The sequence below is a fragment of the Pan paniscus genome, chromosome 4 (assembly GCF_029289425.2).
Source record: "Pan paniscus chromosome 4, NHGRI_mPanPan1-v2.0_pri, whole genome shotgun sequence".
Lineage (NCBI taxonomy): Eukaryota > Metazoa > Chordata > Mammalia > Primates > Hominidae > Pan > Pan paniscus.
The window spans coordinates 48573633-48595415 of NC_073253.2; the positions used below are offsets into that span (position 1 = coordinate 48573633).

At 34.5% G+C, this 21783-nt stretch overlaps 1 protein-coding gene across 2 annotated transcripts in view; it reads left to right on the forward strand.

The window, feature by feature from the left end:
* The window catches only part of ADAMTS6 (ADAM metallopeptidase with thrombospondin type 1 motif 6), a 334536-nt gene that overhangs the window by 138342 nt on the left and 174411 nt on the right, over window positions 1-21783 (forward strand). For both annotated transcript variants that reach the window (XM_003827427.5, XM_063604436.1), the window contains exons 8-9: window positions 15232-15275; window positions 19799-19904. In XM_003827427.5, the coding sequence (XP_003827475.2) occupies window positions 15232-15275; window positions 19799-19904 (150 nt within the window). The remainder of the gene's footprint in view (window positions 1-15231; window positions 15276-19798; window positions 19905-21783) is intronic.

The window sequence follows — 21783 nt, forward strand, 5'->3', positions numbered from 1 at the left end:
CCTGTATTGGGGGCATATATATTTAGGATAGTTAGCTCCTCTTGTTGAATTGATCCCTTTACCATTACGTAATGGCTTTCTTTGTCTCTTTTGATCTTTGTTGGTTTAAAGTCTGTTTTATCAGAGACTAGGATTGCAACCCCTGCCTTTTTTTTTGTTTTCCATTTGCTTGGTAGATCTTCCTCCATCCTTTTATTTTGAGCCTATGTGTGTCTCTCCACGTGAGATGGGTTTCCTGAATACAGCACACTGATGGGTCTTGACTCTTTATCCAACTTGCCAGTCTGTGTCTTTTAATTGGAGCATTTAGTCCATTTACATTTAAAGTTAATATTGTTATGTGTGAATTTGATCCTGTCATTATGATGTTAGCTGGTGATTTTGCTCGGTAGTTGATGCAGTTTCTTCCTAGTCTCGATGGTCTTTACATTTTGGCATGATTTTGCAGCGGCTGGTACCGGTTGTTCCTTTCCATGTTTAGCGCTTCCTTCAGGAGTTCTTTTAGGGCAGGCCTGGTGGTGACAAAATCTCTCAGCATTTGCTTGTCTGTGAAGTATTTTATTTCTCCTTCACTTATGAAGCTTAGTTTGGCTGGATATGAAATTCTGGGTTGAAAATTCTTTTCTTTAAGAATGTTGAATATTGGCCCCCACTCTCTTCTGGCTTGTAGGGTTTCTGCCGAGAGATCTGCTGTTAGTCTGATGGGCTTCCCTTTGAGGGTAACCCGACCTTTCTCTCTGGCTGCCCTTAACATTTTTTCCTTCATTTCAACTTTGGTGAATCTGACAATTATGTGTCTTGGAGTTGCTCTTCTCGAGGAGTATCTTTGTGGCGTTCTCTGTATTTCCTGAATCTGAACGTTGGCCTGCCTTGCTAGATTGGGGAAGTTCTCCTGGATAATATCCTGCAGAGTGTTTTCCAACTTGGTTCCATTCTCCCCATCACTTTCAGGTACACCAATCAGACGTAGATTTGGTCTTTTCACATAGTCCCATATTTCTTGGAGGCTTTGCTCATTTCTTTTTATTCTTTTTTCTCTAAACTTCCCTTCTCGCTTCATTTCATTCATTTCATCTTCCATTGCTGATACCCTTTCTTCCAGTTGATCGCATCGGCTCCTGAGGCTTCTGCATTCTTCACGTAGTTCTTGAGCCTTGGTTTTCAGCTCCATCAGCTCCTTTAAGCACTTCTCTGTATTGGTTATTCTAGTTATACATTCTGCTAAATTTTTTTCAAAGTTTTCAACTTCTTTGCCTTTGGTTTGAATGTCCTCCCGTAGCTCAGAGTAATTTGATCGTCTGAAGCCTTCTTCTCTCAGCTCGTCAAAATCATTCTCCATCCAGCTTTGTTCCGTTGCTGGTGAGGAACTGCATTCCTTTGGAGGAGGAGAGGCGCTCTGCGTTTTAGAGTTTCCAGTTTTTCTGTTCTGTTTTTTCCCCATCTTTGTGGTTTTATCTACTTTTGGTCTTTGATGATGGTGATGTACAGATGGGTTTTTGGTGTGGATGTCCTTTCTGTTTGTTAGTTTTCCCTCTAACAGACAGGACCCTCAGCTGCAGGTCTGTTGGAATACCCTGCTGTGTGAGGTGTCAGTGTGCCCCTGCTGGGGGGTGCCTCCCAGTTAGGCTGCTCGGGGGTCAGGGGTCAGGGACCCACTTGAGGAGGCAGTCTGCCCGTTCTCAGATCTCCAGCTGCGTGCTGGGAGAACCACTGCTCTCTTCAAAGCTGTCAGACAGGGACATTTAAGTCTGCAGAGGTTACTGCTGTCTTTTTGTTTGTCTGTGCCCTGCCCCCAGAGGTGGAGCCTACAGAGGCAGGCAGGCCTCCTGGAGCTGTGGTGGGCTCCACCCAGTTCGAGCTTCCCGGCTGCTGTGTTTACCTCAGCAAGCCTGGGCAATGGCGGGCGCCCCTCCCCCAGCCTCGCTGCCGCCTTGCAGTTTGATCTCAGCCTGCTGTGCTAGCAATCAGCGAGATTCCGTGGGCGTAGGACCCTCCGAGCCAGGTGTGGGATATAGTCTCGTGGTGCGCCGTTTTTTAAGCTGGTCTGAAAAGTGCAATATTCGGGTGGGAGTGACCCGATCTTCCAGGTGCGTCGGTCACCCCTTACTTTGACTCGGAAAGGGAACTCCCTGACCCCTTGCGCTTCCCAGGTGAGGCAATGCCTCGCCCTGCTTCGGCTCGCACACGGTGCGCGCACCCACTGGCCTGCGCCCACTGTCTGGCACTCCCTAGTGAGATGAACCCGGTACCTCAGATGGAAATGCAGAAATCACCCGTCTTCTGCGTCACTCACGCTGGGAGCTGTAGACCGGAGCTGTTCCTATTCGGCCATCTTGGCTCCTCACTCCAGGTTTTTTTTTTTTTTTAATGATATTGTAAATGGGATTATTTTCTTGATTTTTTTTTTGGGTTGTTTATTGTTAGTGTATAGAAATGCTACTAGTCTTTTTACGTTGATTTTGTATTCCGTATTTACCGAATTTATGTTATTAGTTCTAACAGTTTTTTAGTAGAGTCTATTTCTGTATTTACTGAATTTATGTATTAGTTCCAACAGTTTTTTACAGTTTTCTATATGTTAGATCATATTACCAGAAAGTAGAGACGATTTTATGTCTTTCTTTCAAATGTTTGTGTCTTTTATTTTTTTCTTGTTCTTTTTCCTTTTTTTCTTTCTTTTTTGCCTAATTGCTCTGCCTAGGACTTCCAGTCCTATGTTGACTAGAAGTGGTAAGAGTGGTTATCATTGTCCTGTTCTAATCTTAGAGACAAAAACTTTCTCCTATTTTTTATTCAGTATGATGTTAGCTGTGGGTTTGTCATATAGGATCTTTACTGTGTTGAGATACATTTCTTTTATACCTAATTTGTTGAGAATTTTTACCATGAAAGATTATTCAGTTTTGTCAAATGCTTTTTCTTTACCCATTGAGATGATCATATGGTTTTTGTCCTTCATTTTGTTAATGTGATGTATCACATATTGATATCTATGTTGAACCATCCTGCATCTCCAGAATGAATCCCATTTGATCATGATGAATGATTCCTTTAAGGTGCTGTTGAATTTGGTTTTCTGTTGAGGAATTTTGCATCTATATCAATGAGTGTTATTTGCCTGTAATTTTCTTTTCTTGTAATGTTCTTGTCTGGCTTTGATATCATGATAATGCTAGCTTCATAAAATGAATTTGGAAGTAGTCCCTCTTCTTCAATCTTTTGGAAAACTTTGAGAAGGATTGGTATAAATTCTTTTTTAGATAAGTCAAAATTGGATGCAGTAGAAGATTTCGTAAAGGTAAATTTAAGCTAGATTATTAGGGGTTTTGAACTTCAGGCTAACGTGTTTAGATTTTGGGGACAATTGAGTTTTTGAGTGCCAGAATGGCATGAGCACAACTGTGCTTTCTTTAGGAATAATAAGCTATGTACTGTATAAGATAGATTTGAATAAAAGATGTTTGCATTAATCCTAACACAGTTAAAGGTATAAATTAGGGATTTGTAAATAGGGTCAGAACTGAAAGGACAAATACAGCTACACTGAGGAAAGATTTTTCATTCGTATGAAAGAAGAAAGGAAAGGGAAGACTCAAAAGTGACTTCAAAGTGACCAAAGTTCAGTCTAATAAATTGTACTCCAATGGTGTAAAAGAATGAAAACACTTTCTTATTCTGGTAACGTATAATCAAACCTTTCCTGATTATAGAAAAGTTTCTAAATTTTCTAAGTTGAGAGATTATGTCAGTCTTATGTGTTTTTTCTTTCCCTGATACCTGGTAAGCTCTGGTATTTGTTGAAAAAGTGGTTTAATTTTTTTGATTCACTAATCATGAAAGAATATCTTATTAGGTGAATTTTTATGTGAATCAAACATATTCCATTATCTATTTACCAAGGCAATACTATATTAAATATACCTTTTAAATTGTTTTGATTCCCTTACAAACATACAGCAACTTCATGATCTGTATTTTGATACTTCAAAAATAATTTTTTTCTTATTTTTTCTTATCTTTTGTGGTTTCTTACACATTTTAGGGTTTTCGTTTTCTGTGAATTGGGAAATGGAAATAGGGAGTGGAAATTGGAAGGTTATTAGATTACTGGAAATTAAGGATATTGAAAATGGATTTGTGAAATCATAAGCTGATATAACCTTTCTAGAGGGCTTTAACTCTATAAACATTATAAACACTTACTATGCTCCAGGATTTTTTTTAGATGCTGGGATACAATCGAGAGCAACAGAGACCACTCCCTAATCTCAGAGAATTTGAGTCTAGTGTAGAAAAACGCATATGTAAAAATTACCAGTTTGATGAGAGATATGTAAGAAAAATTTAAGGAGCTAAATTTTATTAGGGGAATCTCAGTTAGGAAACATTTCCTTCAGGAAATCCATTGAAAAGAATCCGAAGAATTAGTAGGAATAACCTAGCAGAAGAAAGTGTAGTCAGTAGAAAAGTGAGCCAGATAGCATGAATAGCATAGTCAGATGACATAAAATGGAACAAAGCATTTTTGTTTTGGAAACGAAAATAAGACGAATATGTCTTGAGACTGAAAAGAGAGGACAGAGTGGACATAAGGCAACAGAATTGGATAGGAGTCAGATCATGACAATATAAATGATAATCCTTAAATATGTTTCACTCCTTGGAATTTATAATGGAAAAATCAGACAAATATATAAAAATATAGTGATGTTCATTGTGATTAATTTTGTATCAGTGAAAACTTGGAAACAAAAATTTTCAACAATAGAGAATTCTTCAATTACACTTTTCTACATCCATACGGTAAAATATGATAAAGCCATTAAAATGATATCCATATATCTTTCCTGACATAGAAAGATTTTCAAAATATGTTGGTAACTAAAAATCAGGATGCAAATGATGTAATATCCCATTTTTGTGGATGTATAGAAATATAGTAATAACTTATTTATTGTAAATAAATATGTAACATAATTTAGTGACAAAACAATGAAAGAGAAAGTTATTTTGTTATCCAGGAGAAGGAAAAGGGTTGGAATAGTAATGAAGAAAGGCCCAGAGGACGGATGTTATAATCTGTTGAATTGGGGTTATTGATGATGGCAAAGAAGTGAAAACTCTCTATTCATAGGCTTTTGTAACTGAGCTCTTGTTAGCTAAATCAATATTTTAAAATGGTGTGGGGACAGTTTTGCCAGGGCAAAAGACATTTCTGGCTATCTCTATGCTTTCCAATAAAAAATACCCTATATTAGAATGAATGTAAAACTCAAATTATGATGTGACTAGCCAGGGAGATATTTTACAAATGGTAAATCTTTAATTCATGCTATCAGCAAAAGCATGATGATTAGTGATGTTGAGCATTTTAAAAATGTATGTGTTGGCCATTCGAATGTCTTTTTTTGAGAAATGTCTGTTCAGATTATTTGCCCATTCCTTAAATGGATTGTTTGTACTTTTGCTGTTGAGATGTTTTAATTCCTTGTATATTCTAGGTATGATGTTAATCTCCTGTCAGATGAGCAGTTTGCAAATATTTTCTCCCATCGTGTAGGTTGGTGTTGTATTCTATTGATTGCTTCTTTTGCTCTGCAGAAGCTTTTTAGTTTCATATAGTTCCATTTGTTTATTTTTGCTTTTGTGGCCTGTGCTTTTGAGGTTTTATTTATAAAAGTTCTTTTCTCAGACCAATGTCCTGAAGCATTTCCCCTACGTTTTCTTCTAGTAGTTTTAATGTTTCAGATATTACATTTAGGTCTTTGATCAATTTTGAGTTGAGTTTTGTATAGAGTGAGAAGTGGGGGTCTGGTTTCATTCTTTTGCATATGGTTATCTGGTTTTCCCAGCACCATTTATTGAAGATACTGTCCTTTGCCCAATGAGTGTTCTTGGCACCTTTGTCAAAAATCAATTGGCCGTATATACATGGATTAATTTTTGTGTTCTCTGTTCTGTTCTATTGGTCTATACATCTGTTTTTAATGCCAGTACCATATTGTTTTGGTTACTGCAGCTTCGTAATGTATTTTGAGGTCTGGTAGTATGGTGCCTCCATCTTTGTTCTTTTTGCTTATGATTGCCGTGTCTATTCCGGGTCTTTTGTGGTTTCTTACACATTTTAGGGTTTTTGTTTTCTGTGAAGAATGTTGTTGGTATTTTTTAAGGAATTACATTAAATCTGTAGATTGATTTGGGTAGTATGGTCATTTTAACAGTATTAATTCTTCTGATTCATAACCATGGGATATCTTTCCATTGGTTTGTATCCTCTTCAGTTTCTTTCATCAGTGTTTTGTAGTTGTCCTTGTAGAGGTTTTTCACCTCCTTGGTTAAATTTATTCCCAAGTATTTTACTTTATTTGTAGCTATTGTAAATGGGATTGTCTTCTGGATTTTTTTCAACTAGTTCATTTATGTATAGAAACACTACTGATTTTTGTACATTAATTTTGTATTCTGTAACTTTACTGAATTTGTATATCAGATCTAAGAGGTTTTTTGATAGAGTCTTTAAGTTTTCTATATATGAGATTATGTCATCTGCAAACAGGGACAAGTTGACATCCTCTTTCCAATTTGGATGCTCTCCAACTTTCCCTTTCTTGCTTTATTGTTCTGGCTAGGACTTCTAGTACTATGTTGAGCAAGAGTGGTGAGAATATGCATGCTTGTCTTGTTTCAGATTTTAGAGGAAAAGCTTTCTTCTTTTCTCTGTTAAATATGATTTTGGCTGTGGGTTTGTCACATAGGGCCTTTATTATGTTGAGGTACTTTCCTTCTGATATGGTTTAGCTGTGTCCCCACCCAAATCTCATCTTGAATTTTAGCTCCCACAATTCCCACATGTTGTGGGAGGGACCCGGTGGGAGGTAACTGAATCATGGGGGTGGGTCTTTCCCATGCTATTCTCATGATAGTGAATAAGTCTCATGAGATCTAATGGTTTCATAAAGGGGAGTTTCCCTACACAAGCCTTCTTCTCTTGTCTGCCACCATGTGAGACATGCCTTTCACCTTCCACCATGATTGTGAGGCCTCCCCAGCCACATGGAACTGTGAGTCCATTAAACCTCTTTTTTTTTGTAAATTGCCCAGTCTAGGGTATGTCTGTGTCAGCAGTGTGAAAATGGACTAATACACCTTCTATACCTAATTTATTAAGAGTTTTTATCATTAAGCAATATTGAATTTTATCAAATGCTTTTTCTGCATCTATTGAGATGATTATGTGGGTTTTGTCCTTCATTCTATTCATGTGATATATGACATTTATTGATTTGCATATGTTGAACTATCCTTGCATTCCTGTGATAAATCTCATTTGATCATGGTGTATTATCTTTTTGATGTGCTGTTGTATTTGGTTTGCCACTATTTTATTGAAGACTTTTGTGTCTACATTTATCAGGGATATTGGCCTGGAGTTTTCTTCTTGTCTCCTTGTCTGGTAGTATCAGAGTTATGGTGGCCTCATAGAATGAGTTAGGAAAGATTTCTCTCTGCTTCACTTTTTTGGAGTAGTTTGAGAAGAATTGGTACTTACTCTTCTTAGAAGATTTGTTAGAAATCAGTGGTGAAGTCATCTGGTCTTGGACTTTTCTTTCTTAGAAGACTTTTTATTATTGATTCAATCTCTTATAATTGGTCTGTTCAGGTTTTCTATTTCTTTTTGGTCAACCTTAGTAAGTTGCATGTGTCCAGGAATTTATCCATTTCTTCTAGGTTTTCACATTTATTGGAATATAGTTGTTCATAGTAGTCTCTAATGACCCTTTATGTTTCTGTGGTGTCTGTTGTGGCATCACTTTTTTTTATTTCTGAGATATTATTCATTTGAGTCGTCTCTCTTTTCTTGTTAGTCTAGCAAATGGCTTGTCAGTTTTCATTATCTTTTCAAAAAACCACCTTTTTGTTTTATCGAACTTTCATATTTTTTAGTTTCATTTTCATTTGTTGTTGCTCTGATTATTTCTTCTACTAATTTGGGGTTTGGGTTTTTCTTATTTTTCTAGTTTCTTGAGATGCATTGTTAAGTTGTTTATTTGAAATCATTTTAGTTTTTTGATTTATGCATTTATTGCTATAAGCTTTCCTCTTATATTGCTTTCGCTATGTCCTATAGGTTTTTGTATGTTGTGTTTCTATTTTTATTTGTTTCAAGAAATTTTAAATTTTTATTCTTAATTTATTCCTTCATCCATTCATTATTCAGGAGCATGTTGTTTAATTTCATACATTTGTATAGTTTTGAGTGTTCTTCTTGAACATCTGATGTTTCCTTGTTGATTTTCTGTCTAGATGATCTGTCCAATGCTGAGAGTGACATATTATTGCAGCCTGTCTCTCTCTTTAGATCTGATAATATTTGCTCTATGTATCTGGGTGTTCCTGTGTAGGGTGTATATATATTTACAATTTTTATATTCTCTTGCCGAATTGATCCCTTTATTATTTGTTAAATAATACTTTGTCTCTTTTTACAGCTTTTAATTTCAAGTTTGTTTTATCTGATATAAATAGAGGTATACCTGCTCTCTTTTGGTTTCGGTTTTCATGGAATACCTGTTTTTTTCTCTTTACAGGTGAAGTGTGTTTCTTGCAGACAATTTATATTGGGTCCTTTTTTTTTTTAAATCTATTTAGCCAGTTTATATCTTTTCAATGGGGAATTTAATCCATTTACATTCAAGGTTACTATTAATAGATAAGAATTTATTCCTGTAATTTTATTGATCATTTTCCAGTTATTTGGTTTATCATTTGCTCCTTCCTTCCTCTCTTATTGTTTACTTTTACCATTGGGTGGTTTTCTGTAATGCTGAGGTTTGATTCCTTTGTCTTTATTCTTTGTGTATTTGCTTGACCAGTGAGTTTTATAATTCTACATGTTTTCATGATGATGGTTATTATTTTTTGATTTCCAGATATGAGATTTCCCTGAGCATGTCTTGTAAGGCCAGGCTAGTGTTACGAAAGTTCCTTAGGTTTTGCTTGTCTGTGAAATAATATATTTTTTTAAATTTCTGAAGGATAGCTTTGCTGGGTATACTATTCTTTGGTGGCATATTTTTTTTTTCTTTCAGTGCTTTAAATACAACTTCTCATTCTCTCCTGGCCTATAAGGTTTCTGCTGAGAAATTAGCTGTTAGTCTAATGGTGATTTGTTTATATATGACTTGACACTTTTCTCTCGTTGCTTTTAAAATTCTTTGCTTTGACTTCTGACAATTTGACTATATGTGCCTTGGAGAGGACTTGTTTGGAGTAAATCCATTTAGAGTTATTCGAACTTTCTGGACTCTCTCCTAAGACTTTGGAAGTCCATCTCTTTCCCAAGTCTTTGGAAGTCTTCTGTTATTATTTCATAAAATATGGTTTCCTCACTTTTTTCCTTCTTTTCTCCTTCTGGAAGCTCATAATACAAACTTTTGTTAACTTATTAGTGTTCCATAAATCCTATAGGCTTTCTTCATTCTTTTTTGTTCCTTTTTCTTTCTTTACTTTTTCTGCCTGTGTTATTTCAAAATACTTGTCTTTCTGTTTGGAAGTTCTTTCTTCTGCCTGATCTAGTCTGTTGTTGAAACTCTTGATTGTATTTATTTCCTTCATTTAATTCTTCTATTCTAGTATTTCTCTTTTCTTCTATTTTTTATTTCATATTTATCTCTATTGAATTTCTCATTCAAATCGTTAATTGTTCTGATTTCATCAAATTGTCTATATTATATCTCACTTTCCTTAAGATTATTTTTTTGAATTCTTTTTCTGGCATTTCATATATTTCCTTGTGATTTGGTTTCTGTTACTGAAGAATTATTGTTTTTCTTTGTGGGTTACATTTTTTTTTTTTTTGCTTTTTTTATGATTGACATGTTCCCATATTGATTTCTGTGCAACTGGTAGAAAAGCTACCTCTTCTAATTTTATGGAGTAGGTTTCATAGGGAAAGATTAATCCATATAAATAGGTCTTGGGGTGTCAGTTTGGTGGGGTCTGTTAGCCTTGGTTCTAGATAGACACAGTAGTATTGTCTGTGTATAGTTTCTTCAGCTGTAATTCACATTAGTGATGTTTGTGAATTTCTCAGTGACCTTGGCTGAGAGAGTTTGTTTTGATGGTGGCATAGCTTTGCCGGGGTGGGCTTGCTGGGCTATTTTTCAGGTCAGAAATGTATGCACATGGTGGGTTGGCTAGCTTGCAGTCTGACTCACTAGGTTTAGGGCCATCGTGCTATTACTCTGATTGGAAACACAGGCATGCAGTTACTTAGACAGCCTGGGGGTGTGCCTGCCAAGAGTGGCTTGGAGGGCTATTTCTTAGGTCCAGGACATGAGTGCACAGCTGCTTGGCTGGCATGGGGATGTGTCTGCCAGGGTTGGCCTACAGGGCTATTTCTCAGGCCTGTAATGCAGGCATAAGGATGTTCAGCTGGCTTGGTGGCAAGTCTGCTGGGGGCAGGCTGTTTATCTTGCCTAGGACACAGCTGCACAGCTCCTTGGTTAGCCTGGGGCGTGTTTGCCAGTGGTGGCCCACACGGCTGTTTCTTAGGCCTGGGATGTGGTCACATGACTTCTTGGCTGGCCTGGGTGGGTGTCTGCTGCAGGTGGCCCATGGGGCTATATTCCTGGCTCTGGGCTCAGGCACACAGCTGCTTGGCTGGCTGGGAGGGTGTGTCTTTCAGGGGCAGCCCATGGGGCTGCTTCTCAGGCTTGGGATTCAGGCAAAAGGCTGCTTGGCTGCCCTGGGGGCATGTCTGCTGGCGGTGGAAGGTAATGCTATATTTTGGAGATCTTAAAATGCAACTTAATCATGTGTTTTGGTCAGTTTCTTCCGATAGCCATGCCTAGGCAAAAGTGACTAGAAGATTAAAGAGTTGAAAGTATCCATACCCAAAAAGTATACCAACGTTACAGTCTCAACCAAATTCTCTAGTTTTGATCTTGCTCAATTGTCCAACGTCATTATGAATTTAGGGTAAAAGAATGGCAACATATGCATTCATCTACTCACTCAAAAGTGGAACCCTGATTTCCCTAAAGTACTGGGCTTTATGTAGATTCCCTATGACCATCTTTCTTAATTGTTTTTCATCTGAAGCCGTTATTACACTTTCACGAAAAGAAAACCAAAAAAGTACCATAGGGATAAGGTGCTATTTTTCTATCCAAATTCAGAATAAAGAACATTTTCCAATTTTATTTCAGCTTTTCTTTTAATTCTTAGCATTCCAGTGTACTTCTTAGCCTAGTCTGAAGTTAGGATCACAGGCCTAAGTTTGGGGGCTTCTGCCACCTGTGGGTTGGTAAGGATTTAGTAGTGACTGATTTTTGTAAAGGGTGTTGAGAGTAAGCAATTAGAATTCCTTTTCCTCAATCTCTTCTTTCTTCAATTTGTACTGCTGCAATAAAAGTCCTAAAAGTATACCAATTATATATTTGGGATAAAGCAAGACTCCTTGCATTATTTTTCTTTGTAATTTTTCCTGAAGTGGCTTGGATCTGGAGGAAAATAAGGTAAACCCACAGTATGGCAGAGAAGAGTTGATGGGATGTAGAGTGAATATGATGCAAAGTAAAAATGAGAAAGTTAGGTAAAAGAAAGAAAGAGGGTGTGAAGTTAGTGAAGATTATTATTATGGCATAAAATTTAAAAATGATATTTAAATATAAGATGGGAGACAACTGAGAGTTATAGCGAGGAACTGAAATAAGCTGGTTCATATTTGGCCTACTTTAAGAGACATTGGCTTAAGTATAGTAGAGCTTGAATTAAATGATTTCTCAAGATTTTTACATTTGTAAGAAATATGGGGCTGACAGCACAGAGAATAGTTTGTGGGAAAGGAAAGAATCAGGAATTTATACATGAAGAAGAAGGAAAATAGGAATAAGAGAATGAATAGAGTAAGAAATATCCCACAAAAAAGAAATTAAAAAAGGTAAAATATGAGATAATAGTAAGTTTATAAAATATGTAAATAATAAACTAAAAGCAATTTTGAGTTTTAAAAAATGTCTCAAATGATTACCTTGCACTTCTGCTGAACATTTTGTTATGTGCAGGTAACATGATATTGAGTGAGTATACACAAAGTATGGAAAAATACTCGTATTCATCAATTCTATATTTGAATGGAAATTAAGTATAGTGAAGTTTACCTTCAATAGAAACTTTAATGTTTCAGATTTATTATTCCCAATTTATAGTATAAATACAACTTGATTCTATATTATATAATTCATGGACAAGATGGTGTACTTTTTAATCCATGACTGAAGTCTTTCTTCTGCCCACAGTCTGTTTCTGCTATTCCATGATACATATTCAGGGAAGGCAATTATAAGAACGGCCTAAAGAAGATAAATCTATTAGAAGTAGGTATCATGGTAGATATAGCCACATATAAATTTTTTTTTATTACCTTGTCATGCCTTCCATTTATCAATCTGGAATTTTTATTGTTGCAAACTGACCTAAGCTAGTATGTTCAGGCAAAACCTTAGGATTTGGTGGATAAAGGTTATCAGTTATAATGAAGGGAAGTTTTAGATCAAATTCCATTATAAATATAAATATTTGTAAAATAAGCAGGAAGTCACAAATATTTCTTATTCCTTATTTTATAAGCTTGATGACATTCCAACTCTGTTATTTAGGTGCTCTGACAATACTTTGCATGAAGAGTGCCCTCAATATGTATATGAAAATATTATGGGGACAGAATTTATTACCCTTATATTTGTTATCAGGAACCCTAATACTCCAAACCATTGAGTGGACATACAGGACAAATCTCAGATGTGTTACCTAAGTGTACACCCTGCAAAGCTTGTAGGGTTTTTGTATGGGTTCTTGCAAAGTGGGGCAGTGCTTCTGAAATATTTTGGCCAATCTACAGATCTGGAGCACCACTAATTTTTTCCTTCAATGCAATGAAAAACACATTTTTAACATTCATTAGACATTCATTGGCTAATTATCAAGTTTCTCTTGTGTTTATCATCAGAGACAGGCATAGCTGAAAGAGTTTCTGATTAAAGTTGGTTGTACAGAAATGTATATATGTATGTATATTCTCCCTACTCTCCCACCTCTCCCTTAGATACCCACTGTTATCCTTCCAGATTTATATCTATATATAAACTCAATCTGTATATACACTCATGGCTTGGAAAAATCCTTCTCTACTATACAAACTATTTTCTAAGTTGGTTTTGTCTATAAGAAAAACAAATCTGGTTTAGCATTCAATGTTTCAGCCTCTCTGAAATTCTCATCGTTCTTCAGATATGCCATACTCTTTCTAGACTTTGTTCCTTTGAATACTCTATTCTTTGCTTGGAATGCTTTTACTTTTCTTTTTTTTTAATCTGGCTTAATCTTTAAAACCTGTTTCAGATGTATGTCCTATATGAATCTGTTTCCTAGTTTTCTATGGGTATTCACTGTTTTGTCTGTATTTCTATATTTTGTTTTTAAGTAGGTTATGGCAATAATCATCATGATAGTAGTTAACAAATACTGATTGCATAATGTAACTCTAACTATTTTTACATTTATTTTATTTAATCTTTTTTCAACATTTTTCTGTAATATATCATTTGTGTTTTATTTCCCCAAATAGACCAAAAGTAATTTATTTATCTTTCTATTCCTAGTATATGGCACTATACCTGGGCATATGATAAATGTTCAGCAAACTGGTAGACCAGTTTTAGGAAGGGCACTGTGGAACTTGGAGATTTAGAAATAGATTCTATTGAAACATCTGTATCTGCATTACCATGAAAAGTCTTCCTTTACGTTTTCTTGAAGACTGCTAGAAAAGGTTGTGGCTATGTAACAATAGGCATAACACACTATGATTGCAAGATAAATTGACTGTGACACCAAGAATATACTTTATGGTGCTTCGATGAGTACACTGGTACCCTCTCTATATCTTACATTTGAGGGTGTTCCAAGCATTGCAGTCCCATGGCTTACCAATTACAAAAGAAGAAATAGAGAGGATGAATATGTGAATGGTCAGAAGAGAAGTTTATGCAAGAGGAAAAGAAAATCCCTTTCCTCAAATGTAAAATGAGCAGGATGAAGAGTTTGAAATTCTAAAGATAGACAGAGGGTATCTCCAGAAATTTTAATGAGTTCAACAACCCAGTGATATGGCTGGTTATAATATACAATTTAGTCTGGTGATTGATAAGTAAGAATGGGATTATTTGCTAAGCCTCTCCCCTACTAATATTGACTAATCGTTATTTATATACAATAAAAGAGAACTCTTACAACTTGAATTTCCCTGTAGTTTGTGAAGCTTTACTTTTTAACTGAAATCTTTTCGCTTCTAGCATAAAACAGAGGCAAATAAAAATTTTTAGCCTTTTACATTTATTTTTTACTCTCACTTTATAAACTTTAAATACTTTTGGTTTTAAAAATGTTTACAAGGATATACTGAAAATGCTTAAAATAAATGTTTATATCAATATTGACAGGATTCGAAATGTAATATTTTTAAAATATGCAACATTATGGACTCAATATTTTGTATTGAGTTATAATGCAGCATGGTATAGAATAAATCTGATCAACATTAGGGAAGCTTTCTATTGAGAGATTCATTTAGCCTGTTGTAAAATCACTTAAAAATATTTGTATTTTAGCCATGCTAATTTGCTGGTGTACAACTAGGAGAAATATGTAATATCAATTTTATTCCCATTGTTGTATTACAATATCTTTTTTTCTTTAACAAGAACCTGTGCTAGAGTTAAAGCAACTCCAAATAGTGCCTATAGCTCAGAAGTATAAAATGCAGTCTGTGTCTGTAACAAAACCTATTCCCACAGGTTCAAAGGAGATTGGAAATAAGAAGCCACCTCTTTGCGTTTTGCAGAAGTATTAACAGTCTGCAGAGAAGGTACTCTAGCTTCAAAACAGTATGGCAGATAGTTTTATGGAACTTGCGATTACAAAAATCCACTTTAACCTTTCTTTCTTACTGGCAGGTGTTCTATTGGCTTGCAGCCAGAGGCTGTGAGTGTAGTGCTGCCTGTGGTGTCCCTCAGCACTGTAGAGTGCTGAAAATGCTGACACTCCAGTTGATTGCTCATAATTGCATTAATTGTGGTCTGACAACTTCAGGAGAGAAGTATGATGAATATAGAAAAATATGTTACAAATCTGATCAGATTACAAATTTCATCTCTGTTTTCTCCATAGATATGATATCTGCACTTATAAAAATAAGCCCTGTGGAACACTGGGTAAGTTTTTTTTTTTTTTTTTAATAAAGGTAGAATGGTTCTGATTGTCTTTTTGGACCAATGACTTTAATCTTTATTATTAATTTGGTCATTTTCCTTTCTGTACATCTGAAATCCTAAAACCTGTTACACCCAGCCTTTGTGGATATGTCATTTACTAGGAAACAAATATTTATTACCATCATAAATATTATATAAATTTCACTGGCTTTTTTGACAACTGGAATGATTATTAAAATTAACTTAGAATATGATTCAAATTCATTAAAGAATTATAAATCGAGGTTATCACTCATGTTCATATAATCCATCTCTGTAATGTATTTTCTAGAAATACCAAGATTGTGAGAGTAAATGAAAGCAGTCAACATCTTGAAATTTCAGGCTAGAAAAGGAAAGGAAAAAAAAAACACAACTAAGGATACTTAATGAGGAGGCACCAAGAACAATACTTCTTTTGGTACAATTTTGTGGAAAAAGTATAGCCCCATAAATTAAGATAGTATTGGAAATTTTATACTACCCAAACAACAACAACAAAAAATAATCTTATAAAATATTATAGCCACAGGTGAAAAGAGAGGACAGGATTATCTTTCTTGTGCTCCCTAAGGGTCATTTGTCTTTTTAAAAGCATTTTTATAGTATTCTAGAATTTTAAAAATTACACATTGTTACAGAGCATAATTTCATAGTTAACTGCAAATACAAATGGGCAAAAAAGGTAGCTCTCCAGTAGTCTAAATTATTAAGCAACTAAAGTTATTTTAAAGGACAGAAGCTTTTTTTCTCAAATTTTTAAGGTCATAGAGACTTTTTACAGACTCAGAAGGTAAACAACTGAAGATGAATTCTCTAGTTTCTCTATGACAAGTCTCAATTTTCTTATCTGTAAAACAATAGTTATGAAATTGATTCCTATGCACCTCACAAGCATTTTGCGAAGATCAAATTAAAGTAGATGTAGGAGGAAAAGTGTTATCCAACTGCCTGGGAAGTTCAGTGAAATATCTCTTTGGAAACTAAAATTTCTCTTGATAATGTTACCTGACTTCCCAGGCTTCTCCTACCCATTTCCCTTAGGATTTATGGCTGAAGAAGAAATCTCAAATAGCCAATGCTGAGTATTAACTATGGAGAAGCTTGCTAGTTAAAAAGCATAATGGAGACAGAGCTCTCTTTGCTGAGCGAGCTCACATCAAAAAGATTTACTTTGTAGTGTTTTAAGCTAACAAGACCAACATAATCCAACAGAGGGGACTCTGAACTGGGAACTAACAACTGGCTTTGACAGTTTCAGTACATTAACTTTTACAGTGTATTTAAGCTCTTTGTTCCTCAATTTTGTTATCTATGATGTAGGAGTAATATCTGCCCTTATGCTACATGGACATGGTTAAAATCGTTTAAGGAAAAAAATGTAGATGTATTTAGTAAAGAGGTTTATAAAAATGAACTGGTATTATTTAATGTAGAAATTGCCTATTCTTTTAAACTTACCCCCCATATTTACTGTTCACAGATTCTCTAAGTATTTATTAAGTGTTCAGTCAATTTTAGATATAATAGACACTAGACCTCAAATCAGGTGCACATATTAGCCAAAGCTAGTATTTTTCTAGTGTATCTATATTTGAAGAAATGTGTATATACACACATATACACATTTGCACATATACACACTCTCTCTCTCTCTCTCTATATATATATATATATATACCCTCACTGTCTCTCCCTATATATATATTCTGCTTTTTGAAGGTAGGTTATTTACATATGCTGTTCATTGTATTAGATTGGTGCAAATTACTTTGCACCAACCTAATGACATTAGTAAGACACACACACAGTGAATTTTACTTTTATTTTGATAAATAAAGTATTTTGAGAAATAAAGTATTTTGAGTACTGCCTAGTATTTTGATTGTCATTATTGGCAAAGATTTGAGGTGTTTTCCTATGCTACTTCTCATTTTATTTTTCTCAAAATAATGTGTTCTAACTTTGATAGTTTATTAATTTATAGAATCAGTACATTAATAGATATGTGTGAATGCACTTTCAAGCTCAATATAAGTTATTTTTCAAATTATAAACTTGTATATTGTTTTTATACTACTTCTTGTGAAAACTGAATGAGCTGCATATATATGTATATACACACACACGTTTTAACTTCATCTATGGAAAATATATTATCAGTACAGAATTGAGCAGATTACTTTTTAAGTTGTATTCTAGTCACTTTCATATTGGTTTTTATACTGATTTTTCCATAGTCTTTTGCTTAATAATTCTGATGACCAATTGTAACATGGCTAAGTAGGCTTAAGGGTGCAAACTGTGGCCATCAAGCTGAGGAAACCTAAATGACCGAAATAGTTATCAAATCGCCATTAACACAATCGCACATAAGAATTTTGACAGTCTCAATTTTATAGGTATACAGAAAATTGTGGGGGGTTGTGAAAATACATTAGCATTTAAAATACTTTCATTTTAGTTAAGATTTAGCTTTATATTTCAATAAGTAGGAATTTTCCAAGTATATTCTTTCTGAAGTTGTTGTTCTAGCAGAGATAATAATTTTATATAAGATGGCAGAAGTAAATCTGTGCTTGTAAATACACCTTGAGGAGTCATTGAGAATTCTCAATTGAAAATACAGCCACATGGCACATACCAAAAAACGACACAACAACAACAAAACCCAAAAGCTAACCCATGGAATAATAGATTTTGGGAAATGTAAGAAACATTAATTTAACAATAATTATTCTTAGTAATTCTGCTTTTCTTTTGAAAAAACATACATTTCATAAAGGTCAAAACAGAAACAGTATTCAGAGTGGCTTTGTTCTTCCCATATAATAGGCCACATTGAACCAAATAACTTAAAGCCAGATAATATAATGCAATTTTAAAAAAAAGATTTCAGGTATTTTCCTATTCTACTTCTCATTTTATTTTTCTCAAAATAAAAGTAAAATTCACTGTGTGTGTCTGTCTCTTTCTCTCAGTGGAGATTGGAAATGACATTCATTAAAATATTTTAAATATTTAAACAAATATTAAATATTAACCAAAAATTAACTGAAACAAAAAAATAAGTTATCCTGCTCCACTTTTTACATTCTCTTTTTCAGGTCCCAATACCTCTAATGAATGGAAGGGCAGCCCAGGGGTATCACCAGTATTTATAACTCTGTGAGGCAGAAATCAACTCCCTCCCCAACTCTTGCCTGTCTCGCAGAAAACAGTAGGAAAAGCAAACGATCTATTAGCAAATCCAGCATTAATCTCATCTCTGTTCCAATGTAGCTGTTGATACTCATATTAGAAAATACAGAGAAACACAACTTCTAGAGCTTTCTTGTCAGTAAAAATATGGATTGAATACCATTTATTGTTTCTAATTAGTACAGCTGGGAAATTATACCTAGCACAGAACATTGCTTATTGTATTCAATAAATATTCATTGAATTGAATCGAAATCACTTTTGGTGGGAAAGTAATTATTAATGTTTGGGTGATGATAGTAGACTACTGACCATAAAAAATGTTTTTCCTACTTCCCCTTCAACTTCTTCTAAATAACTTTTTGTTTCTGTGTGCATGAAGTATGATTTGGCATCTGTTTCCTTATAAGAGATGACATTTTTGCTTTTGCACAAAAATTCTTTTTTTAAGCACTGTTTTAAAGTTCTGTAGTATTTCACACAGCATGATATTCATTTGAAAGTAAATATTAAAACTTTTACATACTAAAATCCCCAAGGGGAGAATACCTTGAGTAACATAACATTTCACTGGAATCAGCGAATTAACACCATAGTATTTGCTTTATTAGTAAAACTCTAATGCATTGAAGTAAGGGATAGGAGAGAGGAAAAACGACACTGAATGTGTGAATGACTTTCCTCCTATTAAAATACTAAAAGAAATTGTTGCATCACTGTCAGGATTAATTTGAGATTAAAAAAATGCAAAAACCTCCCATCTTTAACAGCTCTCCTTTCCATCTTTTGAATCATTCATTTTATTTTTTAATAAAAATATCACTTAAAAAATAATTTGGGATTCCCCCTTTTTTTGGTAACTAGAAAGTTGCTTGTGTATTTTTATGAACCCACTAAACTTAAACAGATCTCTTTAGAAAAATAATGTGGATATATTTTGCTTTCTACAGCCTGAAGAATGTTAAAATAGAAATGCTTTCTTGAATTCCCTCTTCTGGCTCAAGTTACTAGGTGGTCCCAAGTTACCAGAAGTAAAATTTATAAATCTAACCCCTAGTCTAGACATTTTCCAGCACTGACTGCAGTTCAAAAAATATTAATGTCTAGCCGGCAAAGTGAAATTCCCCCCAGTGATTTTGCAAATGACTAGAAAGTTAACCTTTTGCCAACGGCTCCTTCTGTGCATGGAGGTTATTAAAAAGAATCCAGGCATTTATAAGTATAGGCTTTTAAAGACTGAAACACCTTGGCTTGACCCTTTGTGTCTCTTTCTGTTTATTCAGGCTTGGCCTCTGTGGCTGGAATGTGTGAGCCTGAAAGGAGCTGCAGCATTAATGAAGACATTGGCCTGGGTTCAGCTTTTACCATTGCACATGAGATTGGTCACAAGTGAGTGAGTTTAAGAAAATCAAAATAAATTTTAGAACTCCGCTCTTGAGCAACTTGTAACTACTGTATGGAAAGGCTGTGCTGAACCTTATTTTACTACCTTTTTGTCTGATTCCAATAGATGATGTTATTATTGTGGGTATTGGGATAAATCATCTGAAGAACTGGAGACTTGTTAGATAATCTTTGTTATTCAAAGAGTAGTATCGTCAGTGGTGAATGCACCACATTTAAGTTTTTGTTCAGTCTCCTCAATACCTGTTTCCTTATAAAGTCCAGTTATTTAAATGATCTTTCTTTTCCTCAAGTGACAATGCATATATATTTTAAAATCATAGACATCACTACCATAAAATGTATTTTTAGTTTTCACTCTTCATACAGCTGTCAGCATCCCTTTTCCAGGCATAAAGTTTGTGCAGACATTGCTATGTAACTTGTATTTTCAGGTGCATTTGTATGTCATTGATAAAAAAAAAAAAAAAAAAAAAACTGCAAGAAGTACACGATACCATCCTCCTTTCTTTCTAGGAGGACCTGAAGGTTTTAATGTTTGTTTTAAGTGAACCTGTGCCAAAGGAAAAACTATCTTATGTACCCTGCCCCACACCCATGCAAAAAATACCATTTAAAAAATTTTAAACAACAGGCAGTAGTAATATGAAAGCCTATTCATGTGGAGGAAGAGAAGCTTGATAATACTTTTTTAAAAAATTTCAACATTTGTGTTGAAATTTGACTGAAAGATGGCTTGCCTCAATTAGTCAATTTCTAAGCTGATTCTGATGCTTTTATAAAGGTAAAAACTAAACAAACGAGCTTCCAATTTACTAACAGGATTTTTTTTTTTAGCAGGAAAGCTCTTCTAAAACAGAAACAGTTGACATTTAGCAAATGACTAATTATATCTGCTAACAAAAAATGAGAGAAAACTTTAAAATGTTAGTCAAGCATTTTTAGCTAAAACAACCAGCTTACTTGCAAGAACTCCTGACATTTGTAGAATTTAAGTTTTATATTCTGCTTTTTTGGTGGCGTCATAGATAGGGGAAAAAGAACAAATAAAAATCAATGTTTTTTATATACTTACCTCAGAGGTAATTCCTGAGGTAAATCTGTAGTTCAGCTTTTTTGTTGTTGTTGAAGTGGAGAGTAAAATTGGGTCAGTCGGCTGCATTATTTCAAAATTGCAATCAAATTTTATCAAGTTGATATGATTTAGGTGTAAACTTAAATAAACAGCAAGTTTCAAACCCGGCTTGATTCAGACACAGGAAAAGTCAGTATTACACTCTTAATGAAGACTTAAAAATATTGGTATTCTACTTTCCATTGTAATAAACATCAGGTGAATAAAAGGAAAAGGCCCCCTTAACCAAGCAGTTTATCTTTAATTCACTTAAAAATCTGGCTAATTAATGACTGTCATACTCTTATGCAATCAAACTGAATTTATTAGGTTCTGTTAGATTCAGTTAAATTGGAAGGTTAGGAAAAGTAACATACAGTGGGTGAACACTGTGTATGTGAAAACACTATTATCTTATGTAGTCACAAGTTAGTCAATGTCAACACACACATTTCACATTCCATTCTTGTATGTACGTACTTAAATAGCTGAGGTAAGGGTTTATCTTTCTTTGTATCTTTTATGAAGATTCTGATTGGGCAACTTCCCAGGTTTCCTAGATTTTGTTGTTGTTGTTGGCCTTATAGGTAAATCCTTTCAATTCTTCCTACAATGAATGGCTTGTACCTTATGTAGAAAAATTGTGAAAGAGAAATAGAATATACCTCTGAAGTTTTATGTATCTTGGAGTAACTTTGTTTCACAGTTAACTCTTGTTTGAAAGTATGAGTGTTAAAAATGGGTAAAAAA